At 40.8% G+C, this 12326-nt stretch overlaps 1 protein-coding gene across 1 annotated transcript in view; it reads left to right on the top strand.

The window, feature by feature from the left end:
• pkn2 (protein kinase N2) overlaps window positions 1–12326 on the top strand; it is a 48787-nt gene that overhangs the window by 20567 nt on the left and 15894 nt on the right. The window contains exons 4-8 of the mRNA XM_034215275.1: window positions 1463–1614; window positions 6574–6703; window positions 6817–6962; window positions 7198–7411; window positions 8132–8317. Of these exons, the coding sequence (XP_034071166.1) occupies window positions 1463–1614; window positions 6574–6703; window positions 6817–6962; window positions 7198–7411; window positions 8132–8317 (828 nt within the window). The remainder of the gene's footprint in view (window positions 1–1462; window positions 1615–6573; window positions 6704–6816; window positions 6963–7197; window positions 7412–8131; window positions 8318–12326) is intronic.

Below are 12326 nucleotides of genomic sequence, written 5' to 3'. Positions count from 1 at the left end.
CTTATGTCTGCATCTCACTTCGGTTAAATGAAATCCTTGCTTCCCTCACTTGCGTCGTTTCCCTGCGTCTAGTCCTTCCCACCAGGGAAGCATGGAGGGACGCAAGGAAACCACGAGAAGCAGGGAAATGAGTTTTAAGAGCAATGGGACGTCTTTTCCTCCGGAGCGTCACGTGAAGCAGCGTCCGTTTGTGATGACGCTGCACAGCTGTTCGTCTGACAGCCAATCAGTGAGCGATACACAGTAAGGGGGCGGGGCGAGTGTATGAGGATTTCACCGGAGGATGGTCTGGTAGTTCCTCGATTATCGATCCTCGGTCCTCTGGCACAAATAAGGCCACTGGGACGCTACTCAAGATGGCGCAGACAGATCAACTTCCGGTGATACCGAGACCAAGGAGCGAGGAAATGAAAAATAAGAGAAGTGAAACGCACCCTATGACACCGTGAAACTGAACTTGCAAGTCAAGTGAGGAGAAGTCAGGCCGGTTTTTTTGCCCGCCTCACCTGAGTGTGAGAATGTGTTGCTCCGCGCTGCAGGGATCCGCCTGCGGAGGGGATTTCTCTGCACATTTTCAAGTCCAGACACGACCAAAAAAACACTAAACAGTGAGCTCATCGGCCAGAAGTGTGGTCCGGCACCCTGGATAGATAGAGGACACTTTGTGTATCTGCATGCTGTTTGAGCGAAGAAACTCAAAAGCTTGAATAGATATTGACCCAGTATCAGTGTGTTGTCTCAGCTATTTGTAGGGTCTGGATAAAAAGCCATGTAAAAAGTGTTTACCCCAAATATGCAGTTATGTCACTGCAGTATTGGTAGTTGTCTGCAAGTTCACACATGCTTTTCTATTATCTTAGTTTTTTACAGTTGCTCAAGAAAAGAGAATGCCGCAGGGTTTCCCTCTGCGGTTAAAGTTAAAACAGACTGCAGGAGACAGCCAATAAGATGACAGAAATGTAATTTGAATCGGCAGAGATGGCCTTTGTGTTTTATATCAAAGCCAACTGAATATTAAGGTGCTCTGTCTTCACCTTGGATTTGTTGTAATCATGTTCTTTTAAAAGACACGTCCGGTCCAATTCTGACTCTTAACGCCATTTATTGATCCAAAGCTCTGCTTTATGTTGGACTCCTGATGCAAAGCTTAGCCTGTTTAGTGTCAAGAGTGAGTCAATTGGAGTCTAGTGTTAACACACCTCATCAAATGATAAACAGCAGACCTTTCAGGATCAATTATTTGACACCTAAAGTTTCTATTTGACGTGTTTTTGTAAACAAAGTCGATGCTGCAGGGCTGTTTGGGTAACTTCAAAATGTCTGGCACCCACAAATAGCACATTAATACTGAGTAACTATTTACAATCTGTTTATTTGTGACAAACTCCAGTAGCACATACAGAGATGGTTGTTTTCAAAAGGCAATAAGGTTATAACTTTTGTTTTTTCTCTGTTTACCCAGATTGCCCTCTGACCCCAGATACCCCTAACAGCGAGGCGAGGATGTGCAGCAGCAGCCGCCTGGCCGCCCTGAAGAGACAGAATGACATTGAGCTCAAGGTCAAACAGGGAGCTGAGAACATGATCCATATGTACACCAACGGGCCCTCTAAGGTAAGAGTCATGTGGAGCGGGGGGAGGGTTCACCTGACATTCAGGTTCCAGCTGGTTCATGTCAGGCAAAAGCACACGCATCAGTTGAACTGTATGTTTTACATCATTTTCTGCCACTCTTAATTACACGACAACAAAAGACAGAATTTGGTGGTTTTGCGAAGTAGCATGGAATCGTAGGATGTTGTGATTTCAGGCATCTTCCCAAGCTTAGACTCATCAGAGTTTCGTTTGAGGTTTCCGGCTCGGTAGAAATCTTTGCTCAGCTTATTTGCTTTGACCTAAAACCACTAAAGAGTCAAAGCCATCAGGATGTAATGTATAGTTACAAAATGACCAAGATCAAAAAAAATGATGGTAAAAATATGTGAAGTAAAAAAAAAACATAGTTAATGAATAGGTACAGATTATTAATCAACTGTGTGTGTGTGGGAGAGAAACCACAAAAAGTTCATGAAATACAATATTCACAATTTGAGGTGAATCTGTCACGCCCTGGTGTGTAAAGGCCTTAAATGCTTGTGTTTCTTGTCCTTTTCGACATCATTGAATGATGGATCTCAGCATTTATTTACAATGTTATCCCAACTGAAAATAAGACTAAAGTGATAATATACTATAATAATATTCTAAATGAGCTCTTGGCAGTTCAAGAGGAGAAGCCAAACCCACCATAAAACTTGATAGCACCATAAGCCTTGATTTTAGTCACTGTCATCAGGCTGCAGAGGGTTTTCACATTCATAATCACCAATGCTGAATATTTATTTCAGTCTTTTTTAAATGTGCACCTTGGTCATTATCACATGGCAGAACGATGCATGTGGCGTTTGCTTTTACAGCTTCTCTGTAGGGGAGCAGGGAACGTGAGAAGGCGCTGACACACACTGTGTGTGTCATATGCACCGCTGTTTGTTCACAAAGCTCTCTGTGGTTACTCTAATGCCCAGTGAGGAAATCTACCCTTTAGTGTGTAGATATGTATGTATGTGTATATATATATATATATATATATATATACACAACAACAACAACAGCAGCAGCTGGAGCACTGAGAGCTGCTCCTCTTGGCTCCTGGTCCAGCAGTAGTAATTGAAGCCACTCTGTAGTAGACTCTTTAGCATAGTGTCAGGTTTCAGCAGGGAGTCTCGACTCTGCCAGTGATGTAATCCTGCTCGGCATCGTTTGTTTCTGTGACTGTCGGGGGTTATGTAATGGAACATGGATTGACAAGATTTCTTTGCTTGAGAATCCTTAAAATGAATACTTTGACAGTTTAGAAGATAGGCTTGTTTTCTTTCTTTGAGTGAGATGAAAAGATTGATACCACTCGTACAGGTTATGTGAAGCTAAAACTAGCAGCTGTTTGGCTTAGCATAGCATAAAGATGGAAACAGACAGGGTAAACCGTGTTTTTGAAATGTGTTGAAAGATGGTCACCATTAATACAGATAACACCAGAACTCCAGTCACATCTTCATTTCCTTTTCTGATATTTATTTTATTTATTTAACTTTATATTGTCATTGTTGTTGTTGTTTTTTTATGTTGTATTTTTTATTATAATTTTTTTTAATACACTGTTGTTTATTTGGTTAATATGTACAGTTGATGTATAATCAATGAATAGATGTTAAAAGATTTGTAGCACTTCACCGAGTGAACGTATCCAAGGTAAAACAAGCTAAATTCTCTTAGTATCTCCTACTGTCATTTGTATTATGTCTTTAAAAGACTAAAATACGTTTTAAACTGAGAAACAACTTGCATGGCTCCGTCCAAATGTAACAAAATCTGCATCATGCTCTCAAAAATTGCATCTTCTTTCAAAACACTGTGACCTCTCCCGGTCACACAGACAGTCTGACAGTTGGAAATAGTCCTGTTGTGATGTCAGAGAGGAAATGCCTGCTGGACAGAGGTGTTTCCTGCGAGCGGCGCCATCAACAACCAGGAACTCTGGGTGGAGTTTGCTTACTCCACTCTGTGTGTGCATGTGTTTGTGTGAGCGTGTGTGTATTGGCACATGTGAGAGGGTCAGCAATTATGATACACAATGAGATCCCGCTTTCTTTTTTGATGAATAAGATTTTCCATGTGGTCACTCATTCTTTGGCTCCAATTAAGGGCATGAAACTGCCTCCTGGGCTGTTTGTGCTCACAGCAAACCACCAGTGATGATGGATGATGTAGAAGTTGGTAATTACTTTTGTTGGAGGTTATATTGTCCCAGTAAAAACATTTTTATTGTCATGTTAAGATCAAATTATCTCACTGATTTGATAATATGATAGCATAATAATACACCCATTCAAAGTGCTATCCCCGTCTAACTTCTAACCTAAATCAACCATTGGAATCAGGATGGGAGTCATATTTTTAGTAAAACACAACCGAATAAATAAAATGGACTTTTCGGCTCCCTTAAAAAGAAAAGACAGTACATTGCTAATCCAGTTTCTTGTTGTTTACAAAAAGTGCAAATTAGCAACATATTAGCTATGAGATAGTAACAAACAACACTAAGCTCTCGTTAACCCAAAATGTTACTACAAGCTGTGGATAATAATGTTAACATAACATATCATACGATAAGTTGACAACTTATATTTATCAAGTCCTTAAGGCGTATACCGTCCAATAAGTAGATAACGTTAAGGTGAGGTTTGGAAATGTAAAAGTGAACAGGGTCATTTCTAAATATCTTCCAAAGAAGATGATAGCTGAAAATGAACACGGTCATGTTCATATTTAAATCATAGATTATAACAAAAAAATTATGCAAGTCATATCCATATATCGCACAAGAATCCAATAATCTAAAAATGATAGAGGTCATGTCCACATATCGTAAAAAGGTCAGGTCAACTCACCATAAGATGAAGCTGATAATGTAAAAAATGAAGGGGGCACAGTTAGTAAATCGTACGATAAGCAGTGTAAGAAAGATTGGCAATTTACTTGTCCGAATACATGTTGGGGCCACTGGAATCTTTTTCTTCGCCATCGTATTTTACATTTTCCCACGGTTTTACGACACCGCTAACGTAAGTGAGCGGTAAGATTTTACTGCATCACACATAGGGTTGGGTATCATTTGGATTTTAACGATTCCGGTTATGCTTTTCGATTCCGGTTATCTTCGGTTCTCGATTATTTTACCTCATTCACAGCAACAGTGTTTCAGGGCCGGTTCGGAGCTGGAGCTTGAAAAGCACCGGGTTTTCCTGTTCACACCGCAGCGGAGCAGCCTCTTAGCTCCAGAATCCGGTTCATTTCAAGCACCAAAAAATGGTCCGGCTAGAGCAAAAGCACCGCATACGTCGCGCTTACGTCGAGGCGGGGGCAGGGGGAATCGGAACCGTCGTTGAAGTTGATGATTACGATTGTAAAGCAGTTTTGAATGTAGCATGTAACGACTGTAAAGTTGGTAGTAAAGTCGTCCCATTTCTTCCATTTCGATTGGACAGAGCGAAACCAAAACGAGTAGCGCTTCAACACAATCGGCCATTGTTGTTGTTGTCGGTGTGAGCTGTGAGGGGTTTCCGCGCGGTTTGGCTTTATGAAGCAGGCACGCAAACGGTTACGTCATGACGCAAACGATGACGCAATGACGCAGCACCAGTCGGGCTCTGAGCGGTGTGAAAAGAGCCGGAGCTAAACCGAAGAACCGGTTCTGAACCTGAAAAACTCTAGCACGGAGCTTGAACTGGAGTTGCGTTGGTGTGAATGAGGTATTTGAGAGGGTAAAAATAAGTCCCATGCCAATTTCACTGGGAGAAAAATATATTTATGAAACATTAAGTCAAATCTGTATTCCTATTTACAAATCACTTCATACTGTTTAATATTGTTACTGTTATTGAATAAAATTATATAAAAATAATCTCTGCATTGTTTAGTTAGTTCTAAGTGGTGCAGTTAAGTTTGAGAATGTACAATTGGCCCAGTCTCCTCTGATGTTACACTGCAACCTGCCTGTGAGACAGAGTCCAACCACACATCTCCAACACATAATAATAATAATACATTATATTTATATCGCGCTTTTCTACAACTCAAAGACGCTTGCACGCTTACACATGTCCTGCAATACACATGCTGCAGCTGCTCACTGTTTGTAAAAGTAAATAAATAGTATTTTCATTTCAATAATGTACTTTCTATACCCTGCTTCATAAACAATACTGACATCCCTGTGCTCCTCTGAGTCTGGGGGTCCGGGGATGTGAGGACAGCGCGAGGACACAGACAGGGAGGCTGCTTCACTTCATAAAGGAAATGGCGTCAATATTAACAACATAGGAGCTAAAACGCTTAATAACCTTCATTATGTGTTAGAGAAAGAACATAAGAAAGGTTGACAAAGATGAGGCTGTTAAACGGGCAGCGGATCTGCTGTGTGTAGAAAGAGAGAGAGAGAGACGCTGAGCTGCACCGTGCAGCGATCAGCTGATACGGAGCATATGAGAGAGCTGCAGTCCGCGGGGCTCGGCCTCGCCCCGCCCACACTCCTGTCTAACAGCACAGAAAGCGGCGAGATGCATTTCCTTAGGAATCGACAAGCAGAACCGAAACTAACATTTCTAAACGATACCGATGGAATCGAAATGTTGGAACCGGTACCCATCCCTAATCACACATGACAAAGAAGGAAACGTAAAGCGGTCGCAAACAGCAATGGCGGACACGGACAATTTGCGAATGAGTTGTGCCTTTTGTAAGCTGAATTTATCAATCATTTGTCAATAAATATGGGCGAAAAACATCACTTGTCCATCGGATAAGTCAATTGAAAGATCTACTTGTCCGATATTGTAAATAACACGTCCCGGACGGTGGGACGTGTGCTTTTTTGCACACTTATAAGTTGATAACATAATTCCTGTGACAGGCCTAATTTTAAAAAAATGTTTACAACAACAGACAGTGATGTTACATTTTCTAATTTGTTCGAAGGACCGTAAGTTGCTAGCGATGGCGCAGCAGATGCTTCAGGACAGCAAGACGAAGATCGAGTTCATCAGGATGCAGATCCTCAAGGCCAGCCAGGCCAGCGAGATGAGCTTCGAGAACAACGATGTGATGGGTGAGCCTTCAGTTGTACTCAGTGTTCCATTTTTAAACTTTTAATAGGAAAAACCCCAAAGTCCTATGAACAATTCCGTCTAACAGAATCCTGTCCTTTTTTTTCTGTTCCAGACAAGCCCATCATCAGCCCGCTGGATCTCCGGGTGGAGGAGCTGTGTCACCACGCCAAGATCGAGTCGGCTGTAGCAGAGGGAGCCAAGAACGTCATGAAACTGCTGGGCACAGGGAAAGTCACAGAAAAGAGAGCGCATTCAGAGGTAGCTGTTTGTGTTTGCATGTGTGCGAGTCTATTCACTGCTTCTGGAACATTGTGTTGATGTAAAACTAGCAGAAAGAAGGTTTTCCTCACTTTGTGCAGTTTCATTGGCTTTAAATAAAACAATTTCCTGCACTGCTGCTGTGCTCTATTAAAGTAAAATGGACCGTGTAAGTTTCTGTCTCTCTTTATCCTTTTATACTTATTTGCTTCATTTACTTCCTTCTCCTCTTCAGGCCCAGGCTCGTTTTAATGAGTCCAGTCAAAAGCTGGACCTCCTGCGATACTCCTTGGAGCAACGCCTCATGGAGCTGCCTAAAAACCACCCTCGCAGCAGCAGCATCATGGAGGAGCTGTCCCTGCTGTCCTCTCCTGTCCTCAGTCCTAGATCCAGCATCATCTCCACACAGAACCAGTACAGCACTGTGACCAAGCCCGCAGCACTCACAGGTACAACACACCCGGTGATGATTAATAACAGAATATGAGTTAGTGTCCCATCATCACCCTGTTCTTCTAAAAGTAAAACTGACAGCTTTTCACCTTTTCTCCACCTAGTGGTTCCTATGGTATTATTGTTGGTTGTTTGATCGATCTACTTCTCTGGACTGAGTAAAACACCCATATTAATAAATGGGCATCTTTTGCTACTTACTGATCTAGCTTAATAGAAAGGACTTGTAGTAAGCAGTGATGCAGTGCTACGCCTTTTGTCTGGGACGTTTATATAGTCATCATAATAGGGTTCCGTCATTGACTGAGAAACCATCAACCGTTTTGATGGATCCGGTAAAGTTGGTTGGACAAAGTCAGATAAGACTTAAGTTAATCTCTGATGTCGTAAGCTTTTTTTACGCAAATCGTATGTGCGATTTATTCTGATACAAGACACAAGGCCTGGATACTACGTTGGGTTAACATTCACGTAGATTTACCTAGACCCAGATATTATTACAAAGTGAAATGTTCCTAGTTAAGATTAACACGGATGTTTCTCATTAATGCCTTTTTTCTTTGTTTGTTGTCATTATTGTTACGTAGAGTAATAACCTACACATAAAACATTTCAGAATTTAAATGCTTAGACCATCTAGAATGTGCAAAATGGGACCATCTTGTAAAAAGAAATTGTGTGATGCATGTATCTGTATTGTCCCTTCTCTCCTGCAGGCACGTTAGACGTCAGGCTCATGGGCTGTCAGGACCTTCTGGAAAATGTCCCGGGCCGTTCCAAAGCAGCTTCTGTCCCTCTGCCGGGCTGGAGCCCCAGCGAGACGCGCTCCTCCTTCATCAGCCGAGCAAACCGCAACCGCAGCGTGAGCTCCCGGAACCTGACGAAGAGCGAGGAGCTCTCCAGTGAGTAGACCTGACCGTACGCTGTCTGGAAATAAGTAAATATTGATACAGAGATGGAGAAGTAGATCTGCGATTACATTGAGCGTCATAATAAACTAATCACAGCTGGACCATAATGGACCTGAAGAAGGAGAAAGTCTGGGGGTCCGGGGACTGTATTGCAGTCACAATCAGGACACTGTAAACAATGTTCAGGGTTCGTACGGTCATTAAAAACCTGGATTAATCATGGAAATTCAAAATGCAAATTCCAGGCCCTGGAAAAGTTATGGAAAACAATATTTTTCCCAAAGTTTTGGAAAAGTCATGGAAATGTAACTAAAGTTGCGTCAAATATAATTTACATTTGATCTAATCGCCAAAAATAATCTGCGGTCGCGAGCTGTTATGTGCCATCATGACGCGCATGGTGTAGTTTTTTAATATATGAAGCGCGAGCTGTGTGCTCGAGTCACAGCTGTTAGAACGGTTCAGGTGTTCAGAGCAGAGCTCTCTGTCGGAGCGGCAGAGCGTGATGTGCACTGAAAAGTTTTTCTGTCGCAATATTATTTAAGGAATCGTTGAGCTAGCTAACTAGCATACATTGTCACTATCTGCTAACGTTAGCTTTAGCCTTAGTTTTCGAATAGTTTTTTTCATAGGCTATAAACCAGGGTTGCCAATTCTCACGCATCTGGCGTGTGACACACGCTTTCACTCTCAATCTCACGCTCTCACGCTGCCCAAACTATTCTCACGCCAAAAACAAGAATACCGAAGACTAGAAACGGGTTTGAAAACTGTTGTCACGTAGTGATCGTCTTCTCAATAGAACATCTTTGATAATGTCTTCTGGCCAATCAGAATCACGATAACGGCGTGCTGTTGTTGCAGGAAGTCCCGACGGAGAATACTTTTGCTGTAGTACATCTCTATATACATCGATACAACATTACGTGTTGATAGAAATCATCACATAATGAAATGAGACCCCACGGTTTGATGATTGATAGGTGTGTGGGCTGTCTTTCATTTTGACACACAGAACAATGGGGGCTATCCACCCTTATCCACAATGTAAAGTAATTCACAGCCTCTTCCTCTTCTCTCTGTGAGGAGCAGCAGGCTCAGCTTTCAGAACAAAGTAACACAAAACTAAAATGGCATTCATTTTATGTCGTGTAGTAATAGATTTATTTATTTTTCTTCTCAAGAGAGTACCAGAATGTGTATTTTATGTTAGTATTTCAAAAGATCTTCTGGGGGAGAATCCCCCCAGACCCCCCTGCAGGGGTTGGGCTTTCAGCATGTCAGCTCTTTCACCTGTGGGGAAATTGCAGGATTGGCTCCAGGTCGCCCTTTTTATTTACTACAAGACAAATGTGCCTTTTTATTTCATACAGTTCAATTTGGATTGAGACAGGGAAATAATCTAAACCTCACATGGCGTTTCACTGTCAAGGGGAGCGTGTATGTAATTACATTGCAAATACTGACTTGAGCCCCACCACTGTATGGGTTAGCCCTACCGTAGATTACCCAACAAAAATACTCTCTCGCAACTGCCGACATGTATTGCGCATGCTCAGATCTAAGATCCAGTAGAAATGATAACAAAGTAAAAGTCTGCTGCTTATTGTTCTACTAGGCCAACATAGAGTCAAAGAGTCTATGAGAGTGTGAGTGTGTTAATTAATATATTTGGCAGTTTGGAGTAAGTCTGTAGATTTGTGTGTGTGTGTGTGTTTCATGTATAGGCCTCACCATAATTAATTTAGTTGGATACATTTTCCCGGAAATTATTGCGATAACCGATAATATTGTCGGCACCGTTGTATGACCATTTTAGACCACTGACATAATGATAATATATAACAGTAATTCAAGTACATCCTTTCAAACTGCTAGTCACATCCTCATGTAAATGGAAATGTATCGAGTTCATTTTTATTTATCGTACGATAAGTCAATGAATTGCTTATCGCGACAGGCACACAATAAAACAGTGGAAACAAACATGTCTGACTTTCATTAGTGAATTAAACTGTGTGTCCTTTATAGTCTGTGTCAAATTTTGTGTATTTGTATATATTGTATATATATCCTATATATATGCTATGGTCCCGCTGCTGACACGATAGCAGTCATTTCGTGCGCATATGTGTAATTAAACCCATGATATCAAAATCTCACTCCAGCCAGGTGCCCAAAGTTGGCAACCCTGTATAAACAGAGGTCGTATAAGTAGCCTATACTACTAAACTACTATGTACTAAAGTCAAAGTAGAAGTACTCAGATCTTGTACTAGAGTAAAAGTAGAAGTACACAGATCTTGTACGATTTAAAGTAGAAGTACCAGAGTGTAGGAATACTCTGTTACAAGTAAAGGTCCTGCAATCAAATTGTTACCCAAGTAAAAAAGTATTGTCATCAAAATATAGAGAAAGTAGTCATTGTGCAGATTGGTCCATTTCAGAATAATATATATGATATGTTTTATAATGATTGATCATGAAAGTGTTCTCAAAGCTGGTAAAGGTGCAGCTAGTTTGAATGACTTTGTATTCTGCAGGGTAGCTGGTGGATTTACTCCAGGTGGAACTAAAGTCTGATTCAACACTTGATTAGATTTCACATCATTCATCCACATCTGTGAAGTCACTAGATGTATGAAACACCATTTACCTCTGAATTGTAGAGGAGTAGAAGAACAAAGTAGCAACACATTTAAATACTTAAGTAAAGTACAAGTATCTCAAAATTGTACCCAAGTAGTACTTGAGTTTATGAACTTGGTTACTTTACACCACTGGCTATACAAATAGAAAGACTAAGCTTTGCACAGAGGCATGACAATACATTTTTTTCAAAATGCTCAACAGTGCTGCCAAAATTATAAACTGACTGCTACACAATTTAAATACATGCTTTTATATTTTTCTATTAGATGTGACTCTTTGGCATTTCTGTTATTATCACCACTGCTGCTTTAGTTGTTCTGACTGCTAAAATCCTCTGTTATTCCTCATTTTAAAGCCGATATTCCGTGGGGTCGGGGGCTCGGATCCTTGTCACCTTTTTCATACCTGATGAGTTTGCATCCATGACTACAGTTGCTTTAGCGTGTAGAAGCTAGTAAGCCTACTATTAGATTTGTTTTAGATAGGCACCACATGTTTCATATGCAGACCTTATTTTCCTGTTCCATGTTCAAATAAACTATTTTCAGTGATACCGCTGAGAAAGAGTCATTTGTTTTGGTCATGGAAAAGTCATTGAAAATCATTAGTGAAAAAGTGTATGAACCCTGAATGTTACATCAGTACTGGAATTTCCATTGGAAAAACTATTGATGCACAGTCTATAAAGAGTCACATCAATAAGGCATGTTGATGTATAGTCAAATCAATAAAAGGGATTGCAGTGGTGTATGTTCACTAAGGAGTTATGTTTTATAAACGGATTATCCTCCATTTCTATTTTTCTTTATTCGAAATGTGCACAAAAAAATAGAAAACATTTTAATCGAACAAAATGACCATTTTCCTTTTTATCAAGCCAGTACTGGCTGGCGGTTGCTTTGTAACTTTATCACTAACATAGCCTACTGTATTCTTTAGATATTAATTCTATTTCACAAATGGATAAACATTTTCGAAGATTCCCACCGATGTGCTCTCACAAGCTTGCAAAGTTTTCAGTTGTGGTTCTACAACATGAAATATGCTAGTAAATGCCCCACTAGTAGAAGCTTTTCCGTTAAGATAAAAATCTGTGAGATCACTAAACCTCCTCCTCAGACATGGTTACTTTTGCTTAGCTGTGGGGACATGAAGTTTATGACAGCATTATGTAAGCCAGGGGTCGGCAACCTTTTTGATATGAAGTGCCATTAAAGAAATTATCATTTATCAGCGTGCCGACGATCGTGAATTATCAACGGGGGGGAGCCTCGCTGCGGGGAAGCAGTGTGTGGACCGGTCAGCGCAACTTACATGATGCCAAATTTAACAAACAAATTTAAATAAT

The sequence above is a fragment of the Gymnodraco acuticeps genome, unplaced genomic scaffold (genome assembly GCF_902827175.1).
Source record: "Gymnodraco acuticeps unplaced genomic scaffold, fGymAcu1.1, whole genome shotgun sequence".
NCBI classification, from domain to species: domain Eukaryota; kingdom Metazoa; phylum Chordata; class Actinopteri; order Perciformes; family Bathydraconidae; genus Gymnodraco; species Gymnodraco acuticeps.
This window is presented reverse-complemented; position numbering and strand designations above follow the sequence as displayed.